The 21,882-nt window shown below is 45.5% G+C and overlaps 1 protein-coding gene across 1 annotated transcript in view; it reads right to left on the minus strand.

Moving 5' to 3' along the window:
- Nrxn3 (neurexin 3) overlaps positions 1-21,882 on the minus strand; it is a 1,645,001-nt gene that overhangs the window by 1,609,346 nt on the left and 13,773 nt on the right. Inside the window, exon 2 of the mRNA XM_004624711.2 lies at positions 1,031-1,048. Coding sequence (XP_004624768.1) covers positions 1,031-1,048 — 18 coding nt within the window. The remainder of the gene's footprint in view (positions 1-1,030; positions 1,049-21,882) is intronic.

The raw sequence follows: 21,882 nt of genomic DNA on the forward strand, positions 1-21,882 counted from the left end.
AAAATGGGTATAATACTACTTCTTTCTCCCACACCTCCCTAATAATGGCATTTTATATTGATGGTATAAGAATTCAACATCCATGGGCCGGGGAGATAGCTCAGTAGAATAAGCGCTTGTCTGGCAAGGGCAGGGTCTTGAGTTCAATCCCTGGTACCACCAAAAAAAAAAAAAAAAGAATTCAATGTCCAAAGGACTAAGTAAGAAATCATGTGAAAATATCTATGATGATGTTCCCTTTCTGCCTGGTAAGGATGATTATTCTTAATTCAAAGTTCTGTCTAGTTTGATGTAGTCTCCAAACCATTCTAAATCATCTGAGACTCATCTATGAATCACCTCATATGATTCTATGTGTATCTGTGTACATATATATATACACATAATTCATAAAATTATGACTCTAGATTTGCATGCATTTTAATCATAGAAATGAGTAATTATCATAAAGATGATTCTTCTACTTGTCTATTGACCAAAACCTATTCAGTCAAATTATTTTTCCTTTAACAGTGACCATGTACTATTTATATAACCAGAAAAAAATAATACTGTTAACTTCATTATGGAGAAATACTGACATTTCTAATAATGAAAAGAAAGGAACCTTCTGTCACCCATGTCACATTTACCATGCAAAGCATGGCATATCTTCAACTTTCAACCACATGAACCTATAGAAGACAGACCGATTGATGGAAGGCAAGGCAAAAATTTCATTAAGGTGAAGAATTTAAGAACACATTTTAAAATATTTTCAATAATGCTAATTTTATATTCTTTGATTTATTCCAAAATATTAAACAGAAGGAAATGATTTCATAAATCAGGGAACCATATTCTTTGGGTTTTCAAATGGTTCTTCAACACCAATACAAATATATCACCTCAGGTCATTTGTTCTCCTAAACCTAAATCAGTCAAAATATAACTATACTTAGATTTCCAGAAAAAGCGGATCACACTCAAACCATGCACAAGCGAGCAGAGGGGAAATTCCCACGGCAGCTGCACAAACACAAAGACTCACCTGGACCTTGACTGACATCTGCAGCAGCATTTTCAAGGAAACAGAAAGGGGGAGGAGAGAGAAGGAGAGAGAAAGGAAGAAATGTTAGCAGCACACACGCACGATGCAATGTGCTCTTGCATGACTATCAAGCTCATGCAAGCCCTCAAAGGTGCTCTACTTCTGAGCACCCGGCTCTACCTTCACCCAAAAGCCACCCATGCAAGCTGAGAAGCCAAGCTCCCTGGTCACTGTGCATGGAGCAGAGAGGTCATTTCCCATCTGTCCGGAAAGACATGATCCTGGAATCAGATAGGGCTCCAAAGAGCCAAGCAAGCTGAAATCCTGCAAGAATATTGGTTAAAATATTCTGGTTTATTTCTGCACACCAACACCCAAGCAAATCTTCCTCTTCTCCAGATACCAAACACCGGACATGAAGTCAAGCAAGGTTTCCCAGAAGAAGAAAAATTAGTAGATTACTCCCTTGAGGAACAAAAAGAAAAAGAAACATGAATTAAGAGTAAATTGCAGCAATATTCATAAGGTAGGACTGAAGATCACAAGGACAAGACCACAGAGGACAAGATACACAATAGCATATATGATATACTATACAGTCATACAAGGACAAGATCATAAGCATTCACATCGCCCTCCCTCTCCAGGCTTCCCAATGAGGTTCTTCATCACAGACATCAGCATGTAGGTGAGACTGTGGGTAGGTGCAGCAGCCACCCTCCACATGGGAGCTGTGCCTCCCTGCTTAATTTTTCTCCTTGTTGCACTGGGGAGATAGCTCAATAGAATAAGTGCCTGCCTGGCAAATGCAAGGCTCTGAGTTCAATCCCCGGTCCCCCCCAAAAAAAAAAAAAAATTTTTTTTTTCTCCTTGCTTTCCTCCCAATCACTAATGACAAGACTTGCTACTTGAAATCACTTTTAACAACTGCAAATAAACATTCATCCCTGGAGAGGCTGACATTTGGATTAATCCAATGAACTTGTAAAACACAAGGACCAGTTCAGTGCTATCATTTCCATGGATGACACAGTCTCCTCCCCCTTCCACTCTCCAGCATGAAACAGAATCATGCTGAGAAACCCAAGAGTGGCCAGCCTGATGGCAAGTCCCAGAGGAGAGGAAAGGAGCAAGAGGCTATTTTGGGAAGCACTGACCATCCGGGCAATCCTAGGTGGACTTACTTAAAAGAATCAGATGGAAGATCTGGGACGGTGGCTAACATTGGTTAGTTAGTCTCTTCTTTTTTGTTTAGAAGGAGAACAGAGGGCCAGCCAAATAGCTCAGTGGATTAAAGCAACTGCAAGCAGGCACAAGGGCCCAGTGTTCCATCCCTGGGCCTGCATCCTGGCCCCGCCCCCCAGGACACGCTGAGATGGCAATTGAGACTGGGCGTGGTGCTGCACACCTGTAATCCCAGCTCTTGGGAGGCTGTAAACAGAATTACTACAAGTCTGATCTAGTAGTGAGACTCTGAACACCCTGTAGAACCTTCCCTAAAACACAGGAAAAAAAAAGAAAAGAACAACAAAAAAAAAAGATGGAGAACAGAAGAAAATCAGAGACTTGTCCAAGGTCCTTCAGCTGGTTTAGAAACAGAGCCTAACAAAAACATCAGATTCCTTGAATCCCATTCAGCTCCAACTTGCTCAGCTGAAGTGTGCGGATCCACTAGGGACACATAGGACCCAGTGCATTTTGTGGCTTTTGGGGAATAGCCAGAGGCATGGGGAAGCTGGGTGAGCATCCCAGCTGCCCCACATGCAGTCAGGATTTAGTCTCTGTGTCTTTAATTTTCTGCCGGCACAAGGTAGGTAGTGTGCTCAGTGCCAATAACAAAACATCTGAAATCAGATTTGTAAAGCTCCAGAGAGTTCTTAGGGCTCTTGTCCCAAGAAAATCCAGGCTTTGAGCAGACTGAGCTGGGCCCTAGCGCCTGAGAAGGGCACACCCCCAGCACCAACTGAGTTTACCCAGCCCACACCCTGTATTCCCTAGCAGTACAGTATCTGCTCCAAGAGACATCTAGAGAAGCTCTGAATCACTCCTCAGCCACAACCCCTTTCAGGTTTTCTGGTGAGTTAGATTTAGGGGTAGTGTGGCAGGAGGGAGGAAGAAAGGAGAGAAACAGAAGAGGTGGGAAGGAAAACACAGGCATAAATAACCAAACAGGGCCATTAACTGTGACTGATGGATTGCCTGGAATAGTGGTCATTAAGATACCCTTAATTAAACAGGATCTCAAACTATTTACATGAGGTGTTCTGTGGTGGGAATATCAAGCTGTTGCTTTTACCAAGATGCTTTTTGAGGGTACCAAGACTCAGAGAGACAGGATCTCTTGGAACCCCCACAGGTCTTTAGGTACTGGCTAGTTGGCCATTTTGTCATTGTGGTTATGATCCAAAACTTGGAGACAGATAGGTCTGAGTTCAGATCCCAGCTAGCTCCGTGGCTTTGAGCCCTTCACCGAACTCTATGTCTTTTTCCTCAGCAATAAAATGGGAATAAAAAGAGAGCCTCCCTCACAGGGGTATAATGAGAATTAAGTGAGATTAAATGCTTAGAAAGCACTTAGCACAGGCAAACACTGCACGAATGTTAGCAGCTCTGATTGTTATCATTTGGAATTACCACACTGGGAAGTACCAAAAATATTGACCAGATGGCTCCCTGGAAACACCGAGAGACCACAGGAATCAAGCGAGGATTTGGGTTCAGCTCTTCCACTTAGGAGTGTGGAAGGGTGCTCCAGTTCTCCCCTCTACCATCTTCAGTGTGAAGTGGGGGGTGGGAGAGCTAAGGAGCTTGGGGGAGCAAGGGTCAAAACAAATTCCGTGCGCTTTTCTTCTGTTTTCCGTCCTCAGGCCTTAAGCAGGCACAGCTCGAACAGGATGCATCAAAACACCACATATGTTCACACCACAAAAGGGCAGCAACACGACCCAAAACACCCCTTTGACTGGGGATCCAAGTCAGAGCTCAGTTCCTGGCTGTGGCAGTGACTGGAGGGGGTTGTGAACAATGTTCCAAGTTTAGGACCAGAGAGACAGTGTCACCTGGCCCCTAGCCCAAGAAGTGGGGAGTGACCTGAATTTCTAGACTCAATTCTGGCAGAATGAAATGGCAATGGCAGGGCACTCAGGGGCTGGTGAGGAGCAGGGATGAGAGGCTGGGTGATGTCCCTCTGCTACACTGTCTCTCCAGCACCAGCACCCTGCTATTTTCCCAGAACAACCCCAGCTGTCATCCCAGGGGCCCCTTTCCTACCCTTAGTGCACATGGCTGGTAGAGATGAGCTCTAATCCTACCTTAGCTCCAAGGGTAATCATGTGACACAAGCCACATCCTGGAAATATTCTATCTCCTGCACTCAATAACTGTCCCCAGAACAGATACATGGCTCAAGCCCAACCAGTCGTCCCAAGGAATTTCAGCAGAATCACCAGAAAATGCAGTGCTCCCTTCTCCCTGGGGTGCCACATTCCATCTTTGTTCACATACGGGGACAACCCACCAGAGGAGGCAAGCACTGCCTAGCACAACGGCAGCACACCTAGAGCCAAATCCCAGCTCTGCCCTTGTCCACAGGCAAGTGCCGCTGCTTCTCCAAGCCTCAATCTTCTCACGTGTAAATGAAGATCTGGGCAGTATCTTTCTCAGTGAGCTATAACACTGGAGGTAATCTATTCACCATTCAATACTTATTGACTGAGTGCCAATTAAAGGCCAGACCTTGATTTAAACATTGAGGATACAAGCCATGAATGAAGCAGATGGTACTCTTGGGTATTAATGGAAGATATTAACAATAAGGGCAATAGCTATACACTATCAAATAGTGATTAATGCTGGGAGGAAAGGAGAGGCAGGGAGAGTGGCAGCAGAGGGACATGTCTTTCCAGGCAGGAAAGACAGCCAAGGACGCGCTGCGGAGGCAGCGATGTTTGAGCTGGTGTCTGAGGACCGTGAGCCTTACGTATACCTGGTGAAGGTTGCTCAGGCAGGAGAACAGCAAGTGCGGACTCTGGCCCAGCTGTTTCTGCTAGCACAGGATGCATCCATAGCCCAGGACCTTCCTATGCCATTCTCCCAGCTCTGTCACTCATGCATTCAGCAGGCGTCAGGTGCTCAAGATACACACACTCAGGGGAGGATTATCCTTCTCGGTCCCTTCCCTTAGAATAGTCGCACTCCAACCAGGAGCGGTGTGATGGAAACAGGAAAGGAAAGATGTGAAGCCACAAAAGCTTCCTCTCAGCACAGTCGTTTCAAGTTTGAGCTCAAACAAAACAATTTCCTGTAGTTTGAGGGACCTGGTTCTTCTAGCCACAGGAGAAAAGGAAGGACCCCGTCCTTGGTTACTGCACTTGCAGGCATTAGCTTAGCTGGGGAGCCCTCACTCTAACCTGCATTACAATAGATTACACCAGACTCAAGATCCCCACCTTGGCTTCAGGGCCCCCTACATCCCTGGCGGCCCTTTGCAAGCCGGGAAGGGCTGCATAGCCAGCCTCCCAGAGGACAGCCGCCGCCAAATCTTTGGGGCCCCACCTGGTGAACTCTGCTTTGCATCTGACCTAATTTCTAAGAGAGAAAATAGAATATAGATTCAAATGCAGCGGCGCTCTGGAAAAGTACGGGCCCAGCAGCGTGAGAAAATAAAACAGCAGGAGGTAGCTGAGGAAGCACGGGCAAGGGTAAGATGCCAACAGCCTTTTCTTCTGCGATTTGCCCCCACTTTTGGTTGCCTGAGAAAACGGATGGACATATTTACAGGGATGTTTCCTCTGGTCAGACCTGGGGCCCAGTGCCACTGGACACACACCCAGCCCAGCCCAGCTGGAGAGTAGGGGCAGCCTCTGACAGAGGAAGCCCTGGGAATGCCAGGTCCAGAGCTGGGTGCCGCAAGGAAAGGAGCCAGAGACACCTGCGGCTGAGCCCCAGGTCTGGCTTCCTCGCTGCAAGCCCACAAAAAGGGATTTGGTGGCTTTTTACAAAACTTGTGTTCTCACGTATATAAAGATGACTGAGGATTTTCTATGTGTGAGGCCGTATTTTAAACATCAACAACCATATGAGGTAGGAGCTATTGTCATACCCACTTTACAGACAGGGAAATTGAGGCATAGAAAACTTGAGTAACCAGTCAAAAATTATAGTTTGTAGAGCCAGAGCCTTAATCTTTGAGGTCTGTCTATGGATCTACCTCTGCTATTCTGCTGTCAGCATCACCCCAAAGACAGCACACATGTGAGAAGAAAACAGGGTGAAAGCAACACCGCTCATTATAAAGCTCATAGTTATTGAACATTTTCTGCAGGCTGAGCACTGTGCCAAGTGCTTTACATACATTGTTTTATTGACTCCTCACCACAATCCCACTAGGTAAGAACATTACTCACCCCATTTCACAGACAAGGAAACTAAGACCCAGAGAAAACGCTCTGTCATTACTAATGCCTCTGAGACTCAGGAGCATATCAGGTAAGGGCCAAGCTGTATTTCTGAATAAAAGCACAAAGCAGGACGGAAATTAGCTGCCCCAGCCAGTGTCAAATAAAGGATCAAAACACTGGGCGTCTCACAAACGTGAGCAAAAGGAGAGGGGACGGGGCCAGATGGCCCCAACAAGTGCTGCTACCCCAGGACCCCCTCTGTTCTGTCTGCAGACACTGTCAAGCTCAGGAATCAGAAGTCCACAAGGGCAAATCAATGGCCCTAGTTGGAGCCAGTAGGCCCTGCTCCAGTGCTGGGGTTCAGAATTCCTTACACAGTTGCCTAAACCCAATGGCCCAACCTCCTGGACCCATTTCCCCCAAACAGATCACCCCACTGGTGTGTGCACTCTGCTGTAGAGAGGTGGCCAAAGGCAAGCTGTCTGCAGGAGCTGCGGCCTTGCACAGGCAGAGTTGCCACAAAGGTGTCCAAAGGCCTTCACAGTGCTGGAGGAGGAGAGAATGGAGGCCAGCCCACCTCAGCCCTGGCCCTCACATGTGAGGGCAGACACTCCACTGGGTCACAAGGTTAGCAGAGAAAAAGCATCCCAGTAGCCTGTCTCCTCCTGCCTGCAGATGAAGCAAGCATGGGCTTTCCTGGTCCAAGAATGCACACAAATGGTTTCTGCTTGAGAACTAGAGTGAAATTCCAGCAGTGCAGTGTCTAGGCTCCTGCCTTGTGTGGCTCCTCTGACTAGGTGTCTGAGCTCTTCAACAGGAAAGCGGCTGGCCGAGGTGCAGCCCATTTATCCACCTTTGTATCTGTAACAGCCCTCTGAGGGAGTCCCCAGCCCCAGAGCTGTGTGCTTTTGTTATCCAATGCTAATAACTCAGATTGTGAGGCAGAGCAGCAGGAAGTGGCCGGGCTGGGTGCCAGCCAGCCTGGGAGGGTGGCAGCAAGGAGGAACAGGAGGAAATCCAGAAAGGCACAAGGCAAACCCGGTGTGGCCGGGTCACTGCCCAACACCCACTGGCGGGGCGGCTCTCCCAGAGGCAGCCTGACTGACATGGGAGTGGCCACCTGCTTGTGACGCACACGACCAGAAACTAGGAGAGACAGCATTGTCTTAACGCTTTGGCATTTTCAAAGACAGACATGGAAGTGAGGCTTGAGCCATGGCTCTGTTGCTTGTTATCAAAAATATATTTTGGCTAATTTCATAGTTTCAACGTTCCTCATGGGCCACCTGGAGATGGCAGTTGTAGAGCCAGTTCTGCTAGAAGTGTCTCTGTGTTCCTCAGTCACTTTCCCAGGCAAAGTCACATAGCAAAACCCTCAAAGTTTACAGGAAAAATGGGGTTGCAAAGCAATACCCCAATACTGTATCAATGACACATACTAAAAGATAAGAATCAGGGTTTAGGGGGGGTTTGTTGTTGTTGTTGTTCTTGTTGTTGCTGTTGTTGTTTTGGGTAAGGTCTCACGAAATTGCTACACTGCCAGGTGGGACCTTAAATTTGTGGTAATCCTCAGGCCTCAGCCACCCAGAATGCTAGGATTACAGCCATGCGCTACTGCACCCAGCCCACAACCAGGTTTGTATATGTTAAATATCATGGTTCTTGAAAAAGACCTGAAGTTTGCTTATGCAAATGAAGAATTTTTGAATTTCTTTGAGGTATGCGGGCTACCTGGGAGTGGACAGAGAGTTGTCACACCAGATTCAGGGTAGAACTCATAACACTCATCATAATTGAAGTAGCTGGTGCAGGCACAAGGTGTGTGTTTGGGTTGTGCCTACACAGCTGGGGTCAGCTGCCTGTCGCTTTCTGTCCTTACCTATTGCTTCTCATGCATAAAACTGTGCATAATCAAAAGCAAAATTATTATGCCCAAACTGTTCCCTAATATATCAATTACCTTGGTACAAATTAGCATTTTTCAAACAAGCATTATAACAGAACTGATTGTCCCTAATTCACGTGACTGATGTGAGAATCAAATGAATGATCCATGGGATGTATCTGGCACAATGCCAGGCACATAGTAAACATTCGAGAAACACTTATGAGGTTGTTAGTTCCTCGCTTGGCTTGCTGGTGCATCCCTGGTCAACTGAAAAGGACACGCTGAGCTTCTAATAACCTGTTTAATCCTTCAAACAAAAGACATCTCTAGCTAGATGATACTTTCTAGCCTTATGCCATTAGGTTGGCACCTGAAATAGTTTCCCACCCAACAGGGTTAGGGTTTTGGAGAAGTCCTCATGGCTGATGGAGACTTCCAGGAAAAAGGCTTCAGATGCCAATTTCTTAGGTAAACAGATGGATGGTGTTCTGTCCAAATTGTGGCATGACCTATCAGAGAGGAGGAACACACCCCTGCATCTCGGAGAACTCCAGGAAATCAAGGGAAAAGCTGACTGGGATGAGAGGATGTGGCACCACATGGTCAGACAGAGAGGAGTGCATCGTAAGTGGGGGAGAAACCCATCCACCCCTAGTATGGAAACACCTTGGGTTCAGGCAGCTGCTGCTTCCTGCTTCCTGCAGGCTGCATGAAGGACAAGAGGTACAGTCTGGAATTACATGGATAGGATGAAAAGTATGGTTCTTCCATGTATATGTACAAACATGTTAAGGAACCTGTCTATGCCCTATTTTCTCCATTCATAAACAGGGAAAACCTATTCACTTAGAAGGAGTGGGGTGAGACTATGAGGAGCCAACGTATGCAAAAGCACTGAGCCTGGTGCTGGGCACACAGGCAGCGCTGATCAATGTTGAAGATCATCATTAAGGCATTACTTGGCTCTAGCGATTTCCTTGCAGAGATCTCCTCACTTTCCAAGAATTCCTTCTTATCTAGAAAGAGTCTAAGTCATGAGTCTTCATCAATTGGAAGAATGATTTGGGAGAAGTGGAGGGTTCTCCCAGGGATTGTGTGGAGGTGAGTTTTCTGAACAGTACAATGCAGTGCCCACAGAAGCCCTGGAGTAGATGGTCTCTATTGCCTCTGTAGGGGGTGCTGTGAGAGTGTGGAAGGAACATCAGGCTTGGAGTCAGAATCCCAGGATGGTGGCATTGTCCTTATTATTGCTGTTTTCTCTAATTTAAAAAGAAAAACTTGTAGAATATGCATGCCATAAAATTTACTATCTTAATTTTTTTCTTTTTGTTTTGCTTGGTTTGCCTAATGTCTAGTGCTGGCTAAAGGAGTTCTCTACCACAAAGCTACACTCATAACCCTAACTACTTTGAGGTGTATGTTGGTGGTATTAAGAGTAGGTAGAATGTTGTGTAACTGACACACCATCAATCTCTACAACTCTTTCTTCTTGCAAATCTGAAGCTCTTCACACACTGAACAGGAACTCCTCCTTCCTTTCTCCCCAGCCCCTGGCAACCCCTACTCTACTTTCTGTCTCCACAAATTTTACTATTCTAGGTAGTGCATAAAAGTGAAATCATTCAATTATTTTCCCTTCTGCAACTAGCTTGTGGCTTCTTTTATGCAGCATAAAGTCCTGTAGTTTCATCCTTGTTGTAATGTATCAGAATTCCTTTCCTTTCTAATGCCAGTCACCCACTGTATGCATATACACTTTCAGTTGCCAAAGCCCTGGTTTTCAGCCTTGTGCCAGCTGTGAGACCTTAAGCAACTCACTCAGCCTCTCTGAGGTCTATTTTCCACACCATAATTAATGGGAATAATAACACTGATTACATCACCAGATTGCTGTGAGATCTGAATGAGACTATAAATATGGAAGTGCTCTATAAACAACAAAGTACTTCATTTATTTACTCCAGAAATATTAATCGAGTGCCAAATCCTTATTAGCTACTCTACTAGATCTTGGTGTCAAAAAAAGGATTAACTTGAACTCCTATTCACAAATGATATCATAAAAAATATTTTAAGTATGACCCAGAAGACAGCTGCAGGGGTGCCTAACCATTATAACCCCTATCATTTGCAGAAGGCTTCCTATATTATATATGGCCCTCTGTGAATGTGAGCAAGCTATATAAATTATATATGTGACCTCACATAATATATACTCCTACCAATGTAGATATTGCTGTTATTCCCACTCAATAGAAAAGGGAATCCAAAAGCTCAGAAATTTTGATCCTCAAGTTGACTCAACTCATGAGCAGCAGCTGGGATTTGACCTCAGGTTTATCTGAACCCAAAGCCCTTCTATTCCTACAGTACCATCGCTCTATTGCTAAATAGTTCTTCTCTCTCTAGTCTAGCCATCAAAATCAATCACCCATCAGGACACAGGGCGAACTGCAGGAAACTGGCATGAGTTTCCCAAGATGAGTGGAGAGCTGATGGCAAGAAAGGATGGTCGCTGAGGATGTCAGGGCCTAAGGCACACTGTTGTGCTTACAGTGTCTACTGCAGTATGGGACCTCAGGATCCACATTCCAGAGAAATAATTACAAGTGGGCCAACAAATTCCAAAATGAATGCCATAAAAATACAATATCCAGCAACCCAGCAATAGGTATTGCTTCAAAATATACTGGCCAAATAAAGTAGAAGATGCTAAATTTTTAAAAGAATCAAGTATTATAAGGTCTCAAAAAACCTCCCTTATCATAGACACTGTGAAAAGCAAGGATGTTTTGGACCACAGAACCCACCCTGTAATTTTTCACATATGCAGTCTGAGAAAGGCTGACTTTAAGTTTCTTGGGACCGCTGGGAAGGCTTACAATTTACCAGACGCCTTTACCTTGACCATCCTTTTGGGTTCTTATGATGAACCTTATGTGTTGTTTAACTGAAACAGCTAACATTTTCTGACAATCTACTTCATGGCAGGCTCCAACATAGGCGCTGGAGACTCAAACATACTGCCCTGAGTGCTGGTGGCAGCAAATCTGATAAACCAAGACAGCATGTAATCATGAGAGGGTGGCCACATGTGGCCACCTTGTATCACACTTGGTGATAATGCAGAAGTTAGGCTTTAAGGAAGCCTTCTGTAAAATCCTTCTGCTGCCAGTGGCCAGTGACCAACCAACACCCTGAATGCTGGGGCCAGGAGAGGCACAACTATGCAGAAAGATGTGAACTCAGAGCCAACCCCACTATTCATTATTTAACTTTGAATACATTGCTTAATTTTATCTAGGGAAGGGCCTACAGGGTGTTCAGGGTCTCACCACTAGAGTGATCCACCTGTTTACAGCCTCCCAAGAGCTGGGATTACAGGCATGTGCCATCACATCCAGTCTTAATTACTGTCTCAGCGCATCCCGGGTGCAGGGCCGGCACAGCAGGCCCAGGGAATTGATCCTTTGGCCCCTGCACCTACTTGCAGGCACTTTAACTCACTGAGCTATTTGGCTGGCCCTACTTAACTTTACCTATAAAATGTCAATCCTCATAGCAGTTTCAGAGTTCTGAAGCATATCAAAAAGGGGCAATGCATACAACTTGCCCAACACCTGGCGTGGCTCCTGCTCAGCATACAGCCCCTTCCCTCCACTCTGCGAACAGAGCATGAAGCTTCAGTGCACAGTATGAAGAGGGTCGTGACTAATGAGTGTGTCTGCCGGGAAGGCCAGGGTCACATGCTGGCTGCATGCTGGTCAACTGGCCCAGTCTTCTGAGGGAGCGTTTGCTCTGAGACAATGAATTCCAGTGACCTCAGCAACCCCAGAAGAAAAAAAGTACCCCTGTCAGAAGGATCTTTCCCTTCCAAGCTTCTTGTCAGTTTTTGTTTTCCTTTTTCCTTTATATCTATCTTCTTCCCCTTTTCATAAAATGAGCAAGCTAGATGTCCTCTTCCCTTATAAGACAAGGAGGAGTGGTGGTGATTTGGTTCTAAAAGACTGAATCCAAATACCTACTGATTAGTACCTGTCCCATCCTAAAGAACTGGGCAAGATTCCGTTGGCCCTTTCTGAGGAAGTCCAGAAGTCGAGGCATAGATGTTCCATCGACAGGAACCATAGGCCTCAGATAAGAGGAGAGGGGGCCTCTAAAAAGGCCTACTTGTGTATCAGTAACAGGCTTTTTGAGGCACAACTGTAATTGTTAACATTCTTATTTTGTAACTTGGGTGGTATTATAATTTTTTAAATGGTCAAAAAATAATAAAAACAAAATGAGAGTCTGGACATGGTGGTACATGCATGTAATCCCAGTACTTAAGAAGCTGAGGCAGGAGGATCACCAAGAATTTGAGGCCAGCCTGTGTGCTACAAAGTGAGTTCAAGGCAGCCTGAACTACAAAGCAAGACCCTGTCCAGAGAGACAGACAGACAGACAGACAGACAGACAGACAGACAGAGACACAGAGACACAGAGACAGAGAGAGAGACAGAGACAGAGACACAGAGAGACAGAGACAGAGAGAGAGAGACAGACAGACAGACAGACAGACAGAGACAGAGAGAGAGAGAGACAGAGAGGGGGGAGAGAGAGAGAGAGAGAGAGAGAGAGAGAGAGAGAGATTGTTTCAGAGGCAATAAAGGAGAAACTGAGAATTTCTGAAGTAGAAGAGTCTCAGGATGACACCGTCCACACTTTTTGTCTTCTGGGTCCATTCCATTGACACATACTTGTTACAGGCTACCTATAATCCAGGGACCATGCCACACATGGGGGTGATGGCCGATGAACAAGGAAGATACAGGTCTGGTCTTTTGCGGCTTAAAGTCAAGCCAGAAACATACAAAACTCAGATAAGCAATGAGTTAATTGTGGTTGCAGTCACTGCCATGGCATCACAGAGTCCACAGGGGGGCACTCAGGAAGAAACACAAACCCAAGAGAGGGGGGTTGACACGCTGCCCAGCACGCTGGGCCAGAGTACAGGTCATCTGTATGCCAACCTATTGTTCTCTCACCAGGCCACAGCCTGGGCATCAGTGCTTCAAATGCGAGTCTGGGAGAAAAACCCAGCTTCGGTAGTGTGGTGGTCAACCAGGAAAGGAAATCAAGTGGCCAAATCACAGGAGCTTCTATAGAGGGAAACCAGCGCGCGCTCAGAGACTACCTACACTCGAGGACATTCACTGATGCATCTTAGCAGTACAAAATAGTCTTAATTCTCTCAGAGGAGGTCCTAAAAAGCTAGTCTCCCATAACCAAGACTACAGGAGGAGTGGGAAGCCACCCCTAGGATGAATTAGAAAGGGCAGAGGATGAGGGTGCAGACTCAACACACAGGCTGAACACTAATCTATCTGCTGTACTGTGCTTTGGAATTAATCAAACAAATCCCTTGATAAATCTGAGGCCTTTATTAGACAACACTAATATCCCCTTTAGAGTAATCCCGACAAATACATTCAGAGAGGGGGGAGTCCCCAGCGGCAGGGCAACAGACCGCTGTCAGGCTCCTGTAATGCACATAAGAGCACACACACAGGCCCTGCCCCCAGCCGCCCACCCCTGGATGTCAGCTGCCAACAGCACCCCGGGGCCTCTGCCTGATGGCCTCGGGCAAGGGGGTGAGCAGAAGGGTGGAAGCGCAAGCCCTGATTCCCTCCCCTCCCCAACGCCACCACTGACCCAATTTTCCACAAGAGAAGATTTTTTTCCTTTTTTGGTCCTGCTTGTTTGTAAATCATGTCACCCCCAGTGCACACACAGCTTAAGGCAGACCTAGCTGGGAAGCAGGGGTAAGCCAAGAGGCTGGGAACTGTGCCCCAGGTTGCCATTTCTCATGGAGGTCAGGAGCATGGAAATATTGAAATCTCAAGAGAGGGGCTAGAAGAGAAGATAGAAGCAGAAAGGTATATTCTCAAGACGATAGCAACTTTACATTGTTATACTGAACAAGAGAGGCGGCTTATCATAAAATGGCCCACAGAGCTCTGCATCTAACTTTATGTATGACCTTGAGTAGGGGTTTTTTTTGTTTTGTTTTGTTTTGGCAGAACCGGGGATTGAACTCAGGCCCTTGCGCTTGCCAGGCAAGCACTTATTCTGCTGAACTATCTCCCCGGCCCCTGTAAGTAGGTTTCTTAATGCTTCGGGGTCACTGGTCTCTATAACCAACACAGGCTATTTTGACCTCTCAAGTATGTTTTGGACCTGCTGAGAACCTATCAGAAGAGGGACTGGCTTTACTTCTAAGCAGATGTGGTTCTTAACACTGCAAAAATTGACCTGGAAAAAAACAATTAGACCTGAAAGCAACAAAGAAAATCAACACAGCATAGAACTGACAGCGGCTAAAAAATGCACATGGTAAAATTTGTTATTGACTAAAAAATTGAAGGAAGAATCAAACATTCTTGACAAAATTTAGACTTGCACATTTGATGTGAGAAAATTGACTATGGAAGAAATAATAGCCATAAAAAAACATTCACTATGGCCAAAGCTATCTGGGTAAAATGTGATAAGGCGCACGCACACAGAATAACTGATTGATGAATTGAATTTCCATGATACAACACATATGGAGCAGAATTGATCTTGTTAAAATAAGTCAGTAAAATAAAAATGAACTGGAAAACATTTAAAAAATGGCTTAACAAAACAGGAGAGAAAAGGGACTGAGGAATGACACAGCACCCACATTGTTTGCCTCTGAAAATACTCCCTTGCTAGACCTATTCCAGGCTTTTTCTAATTCTGATTATGCCAACATAGAGTTAAAAGTGCTCAGGGCCAAACTATGCAATCAAAACATCTTGATAAATGCTGAATAAAAATAAATTATATGATCTCAGAGGTCCTGTCTAATTGCACTTTTTTTCTGTTAAAAGATCGAAATCAAAGGTGAATAATATGACACAAATACTTTCCACCTACAAAGAATGGAACATGGGAACCAGTTATCTTCTATAACAATGGTTCTCCAATTAATAATTTTTACTTACCTATAACATATTTAAGAATTAGAAAGAATTTCAGGAAACCAGTAGAGGCTAACTATATTCTGATTTTTGCAAGAAAGAACAAAAACTGAAAACTGGACACTTTCTAGCACCATATTTTCTTTAAAAATAAATAAGCATCTTAATAGTCCCAAAGTGAAAAAGGCAGAATCTCTGAATCTTAAAAAAATCAAGTATCACTTTACATGAAATGTAGTATATTATATTTATTATTTTTCCATGAAAAGTGGTAAAACTGTCTTATGGTCCCTTGCATGTCTTCATATGATTAGGTTGAGAGCGAACTGTGGAGTCTTGTTCTTTACTCTCCCCATCTAAAAAATGGGGATAAAAGGAAAACCTCTTCCCAGTTCCTAAAACAGAGTAACTACCAACGTAAGCCTGAAGCCCAGGAAGCACGAAGGCTCCATATCAAGCCGATTCCACCAGCCTCACACTTTACCCCTCTCTGCTAAGCTCAGAGCTGTTTAGATCCTCAACAGTACAACGTCCCGGACAACAACAGCCCAAGACCATGGACTGATTGCGGCAACTTCTTATTCCTTCCTCCATGTTCCAAGAAAGCACACAATGGCAGGTGGGAGGATCTGGGAGGGCAGGACAGAGGATTTGGGTGTAAGGAAGAAAGGGCAGCTGTTTGGCACTGCTCCAGCTGATCTCAGGGCTGGGCGTGGGAGCCACGCTGTGCAGCTGTTGGAGGAACAAGTTCCTCAGACTGGCAGCAAATGGCAGTCACTATAGCTCTCATGTCCCAGCAGTCTTTGCGCTTACCCTCCTCACAAGACAGATTCCTTTTGCCAGAGATTCTCCCTGCCCCCACCCCACCCCACATCCTCACCTCCAGGATTCTGAACTCTGGAGGGAGATGTGCATGTTCATGCCCAGTTGCCAAAGTCAGCCCCTCTTTGGCTTCTCACTGGTGGCTTCCCTTTCTCCCTACCCCCAGTTGGTCATCCATCCATCCATCCATCCATCCATCCATTCCCATCTGCCACATTCTAATCAAACACATAAAACTGAAAGACACAATTCCTGCCAAGTATATTAGACTAATTCATCTTACTATTAAGTCAAGCAAGTGACAGCAAACATACAGTCCCACTCCACTGCTTTCTCCCTGTCCCTGCCATCACATGTCACCTCCTCCAAGAGGCCTCCCTGGCTAACTTTTTTTGTCTTTTGATCTCCCATCAGCCCGTTTCTTTCATCTCTACCACTCATCACAATTATTCAAGTTTTGGTTTATGTTTTCCATACAACGCTTGCCACTCACTTGTGAGCTCCCTGATGGGTCACTATGATTATGCTAAGCAACTGAGGTTCAAGTCGATCACTTTTCCTTGGCTATATATCTTTTTTCAGCATAGTACAGGGAATGGATACTGAACTGAGAGTGAGATTACCTAGGTTTGGACCCAGTCCTCCAGGCACTTGTGACACGAGAAATCTTGCTCCTCTCAGTCTGTTTCATAAAAGGTGAATGGACTGTGATGCCCAGGAGAAGGACAGGGTAAAAAAAGGCTGTATTGGAAGAAGTATATACACTAAATATTTTTATAATTTAATAGGAGTTAAAGATTTTAATGAAAGCTCTCAAAGTCTCTTGGATAATGGGACTAGGCCGATGAGACTAATAATAGATTATTTAGGCATCATGGGCTTAAAAACATTTTTTTAAAAAATGGGATTTCAGCCCAAGCAGTCCAAAGTTCCAGAATTATTTCAACAATAGCCTATGAGGTGGGATAAAATACCAGAAGAAAAGTGGGGGATCCAGCAGAGCTTATATGTGGGTTTTTTTCTGTATTTTAGGGAAGGGTCTACAGGGTGTTCAGGATCTCACTACTAGATCAGACTGATAGTGATCCACCTGTTTACAGCCTCCCAAGAGCTGGGATTACAGGTACGCACCACCATGCCCAGTCTCAATTGCCATCTCAGCATGCCCTGGGGGCAGGGCCGACACGGTAGGCCCAGGGATCGAACCCCCAGCCCCTGTGCCTGCTTGCAGGCTCTTTAATCCTCTGAGCTATTTGGCCAGCCCTGCTTATATGTATTTTGTTGTTATTGTTGGTTTTGTGCTTTGCTTTTAATCTTGCAGAACATCTGCCCAAAGCAGGCATAGGCTTGAGCAAAGCAAAATCACAGCAGAGGGAGAAGGTAAGAAGACAGGTTGGTAAAAATGCACAAGGCACCTTCCAGCCACAGGCACCCCACTTAGGCCAACCAAGAAAGGCCCGGGTCACTGATGGTCCCAGGAAACACTGCCCAGTGCCAGACTGAAGAGAACACAGCAGAGACAGAATTCAACCCCCACAAGGATGCCAGGCTCTTTCCATAGGCAGAGTCTGCCTTTCTCTTCAACCCTCTCAACAACCAGGAGAGCCACCTCCCTCTTGAGGCTGGATGGGAGCATGAGAGGACATCCTGGATGCGTGCACTGAGATCAGCCCCCAGCACTTAGCAAGCACTTCAGGAGACCTAGGTAGCCAGCATAATTATTAAATTTATTCAATCTTGATAAACAGATGATAAATCAGCTTATCCCTAAAATCAAAACTCGCCATCAGGGCTTCCTCGGGGGTGTGGTTAGAGCTCAGCATTGGCAGTAATCCCTGGCTAAGTCCTAAGTCATTCAGCAGCGCTTGCAATGCTTAGCCAACAGACAGGGACTAGGGGAGGCGGTCCGAGAGCAGCAAGTCCAGGAAAGGTGTCTCTTGGTTTCACCCATGAACTTCACAGCTTGTGTTCAGCCAGGCACATAAAAGGACCCTACCACCCACAGATACCATGTGTCCTTTCTCCTTTGTGTCATTTCTTGGCACAAAGATGTGCCCACCTTGTTCACAGCTCTTACCTCCCCCCATAGTGGGCCTACAGTTATTCTTCCTCATTGGTAGCAGAGGTTGAAGGAGGCACATTTCAAATAACATCACAGTGTCTCACTGAGGAGCTTCACACGATCACGCATCCCTACGTAGGCTCCAGTTTTTGGTTCCAATCACATGCCATCTGGGCCCCTAACACCTCAGTTTCTTCTGCTTTAAAAAACGCTGGAAGGCGTTCCCCCTCCTCCCTAGGCTCCCTGTTCTGACTTGTGCTGGATAAGCAACTTCAGATTGCTGAACAGCAACACACAACACAGCTGGGCGAAAATTCCTGTGTCCTGAAATTCCTGGAAAACTGATGCAAAGCAACATTTTAAACACAGACACAGCCCCCACCCCCAGCCCTGGAGAGTCAGAGATGAGAGGAATGCAGCCATGGCGAGCCTGTTTCGTTGAGAAAGCGCTGCGCTTCCAGCCCAAGCATGGACCCTGTGCAGAGGTGGAGAACCCACTAGTAAATTAATGACCAGCACTATGTCACTGGTTGAGCCCGGTCTCCAGGCATCACATGTGTGAAGTTGTGGCTTTTCAATTCATAGGAATCAAGAGCTAGAGAATCTCCACCCCCAAGCCCAGGAGAAGGCACATCGCTTCCAGCTGAGCTCTAACGCTGGTGCCTACCCTCCTCCCCAAGAGATCAGCGCCTGACTCTGGGAAAAATGTAACTGAGGCATTTTGTGTTTAATTCAAAGAAGCATGAAGCTCAAATCAGAACACAAATTTGCTGATCGTGGACAAGTCTTCATTCCTCCAGGCTGCCTACTTTCAGATCTTTGAGTCCTTGATTCCCCTCCGGAATCCTTATGTTCCAGGAGGCACAAACTTCATTTTGTGCAAAACTGCATGTGAGACTTAAATTTTCATCTGTAGAAATGTTTTCCAATGACTTAACTGGAGGTAGAAGAAAGGCCTGTGTGAAGAGTTTTTGAAAGTAAATGATGAAATTTTTGACCCCGTTTATTACACTCAAATGCATGTTCTACTTTTCACTAGCTTAAGAAAGTATAGTTTTAGGTGGAAAAGGTGGTATCTATCTGCAAACTCAGCACTCTGGGAGGCTGAGGCAGAAGGATTCCCAAGTTTGAGCCCAACCTTAGCAATTTCATGAGTTAACAAAACTTTATCTCAAAAAGCAGGTCTTGGCTTAAAGATCAGTAAAAGGTTCTGGGTTCAGTCTCCAATCACACACACACACACATGCATGCACACACGCACATGCACATGCACAAGCACACATACACACACCCTTCAGAACTTTCTTTTGTTCATAGTTGCCTTCATCTCCAGTCCATTAATAGATTCCTTTTCCTCCGCAACGCTAAATATTACAGTTCCCAAAGTGCTAAAGTAAAGGCTGCTGCTCCTCTCAACTCTATTCCTTCCCTGGACAACCTCACCCACACCCAGGCCATCCTGTACCCTCAACAACACAACCCCTAGCATCTGTGCCCAGACCCATCCTCCCTCTGGTGCTAACCATTGCTCCCATTTGCCACCATGCTTCTGCCCCAGTGAAAATGCAGAGAAAGAGGGAGATGCTCCTACTGAAATGTATGACTCCTCCCTTACCTTTCTTTCAAATGTCCTAAATGTACCTGTCTCTCTGATTTCCCTGTCAGGTACTGAAAAGCACATCAAAGAAGCTCCTCTTCTTTCTTTTCAACAACGGTAATCATTAACAGTACAGTAACAGTCGCTCAGTGCTTACTACATGCCAACCATCACAGGCATTCTACAAGCAATATCTTTATTTTTGAAGTTTATAATTACTCTAAATTGTGGGCACTACTATCATACCCTTTCTCAGAGGGTTAAACTAGAACAGAGACATGAAATCTTTTGCCTGAGTTTGTACACCTAGGATGTGGCAGAGCTGAACAGTTCCAGTTCAAAACCAAACGTCAATAGCTGCCTGTTATGGCTGTGTCCGGATGCCTGTCCCAAAGCCTTATGGGGTCATAGGTGAGACTTTTTCAAAAGTGGCTGCATATAGAGGGTATGATGTAGGACTAAGTTGTGTGATTGCCAAATCAGCCTGTGGGTTGGTTTGGCACTGCCCTAAGCCCAATAGCCTAGATAATACATAAAAGAGGTAGAAAAAAACTGCTAAAACCATGTGAACTTGCTGCTCTTGCTGGCTTCTGCTTGCCATGGACTGCTTCTCCCTTGCAATGCCCCTCTGCCACCCTGCCTTGGAGCCAACTATGAGCTAAAACCTCTACACACCATGAGCTAAATAAGCCTTTCCTCCCTTAACTTGCGGGAGCTGCCTATTTTGTCTCAGCATGGAGAACAGTAACTATGATACCACCCAAGTACTAAGCCCCCTCCTTGATGCCTGTGTGGCCGGCCCTTCTCCCATCCCACTCCTCCACTGCAGACTCCTCTCTCACCAAAACCACACCATGGCCCCTATCTGCCTTCTGACTTAAAGCCTTCTAGGCACCAACCCATTCGCAAACTGTGCCCAGGATCATCTTTCTGAAGTTTAAATCTGACTCTGTCATTACTCAATAGAGAAACTTCCCAGTGGCTCCCAATTATGGGAAAATAATGTTTAAACTACATACAGCACTTAAGAGCCTCTCGCCTAACTCCTTGACTCAGAATGCTGTTGGTCTCAGTCCTTGGACCCAGCCACATTAACTACTTCAATCTGCTGCAAACAGCTCATGCCTAGAACTGCCCTGAAGCCCCTTTCCCATTCTTCCCAGACTATTAATTAAAGCTTCCAAGTCCTGCCCAAGAACCTCCTCTGTCAAGTTTCCTCCCACAGACTCCCATTCCAAACACACACACACACACACACACACACTCACTCACTCATGGAGTAGTAGGTACACCCTCCCTGATACTATAGCAATTGATTGTGCATTACACTCCTTTATCTGGGGCTTCCAAAACTTGACTATAAGAGCCCTGAGGAGAAGGACCATGGTGATGCAGAATAGTCACTGACTCTGCGAATTCCTGTGAATGAACTTATTCCAATAAACAGAGGGCCTATTCTGGAAAAAAAAAAAAGGGGGGGGATTACACATTGAGGACTTCTTTGCAAAGAACCTGGAAGAGATTTTAAAGACTGTTCTCTGATATGCTCCAAGGTGGCCCCAGTGTTCACACCATGGCTTTGATCCTGAAAGAAGCTCTGGAATGATATTAGAGCCCAAGCAGAGGAAAGCCTTGGAGGAGGCAGTATGGCTGAGCACCTTCACCCTGAACCCCCAGAACCAGCTGGCCAGCTTGACCAAGACCACCACACACAGGGCTAAAGATGAGAGCCCAGCGCATGGGACTAGTATCTGGAATACTATACAATCATTCTCTCTCACAACTATAAACCCTGGGCGCCAGGGGTTGATACAGAAGCAACCACAACCAATTAAAGAGAAAGAAATGTAGTCAAGCATTTCCTAATTAGTGGCCTCTGAACCTTTCTCGACAAAAATTTCTCATTAGAAAAAAGCAGTTTTACCGAACCTTCCCAATAACTATAGAATTATTTACAAACAGCTTGTATATAAGTTAACCAGGCGTTTTATTATTTCCTTCCAGTATTTCCACAGAATCCTGCACACACCCCGTTTGGGGACCAATGAGCTGGAAAGCACTGTAACTTTTCCTGCTTTCCTAAAAGGAAGAGGAT

The sequence above is a fragment of the Octodon degus genome, unplaced genomic scaffold (assembly GCF_000260255.1).
Source record: "Octodon degus isolate 3935 unplaced genomic scaffold, OctDeg1.0 scaffold00007, whole genome shotgun sequence".
NCBI classification, from domain to species: Eukaryota; Metazoa; Chordata; class Mammalia; order Rodentia; family Octodontidae; genus Octodon; species Octodon degus.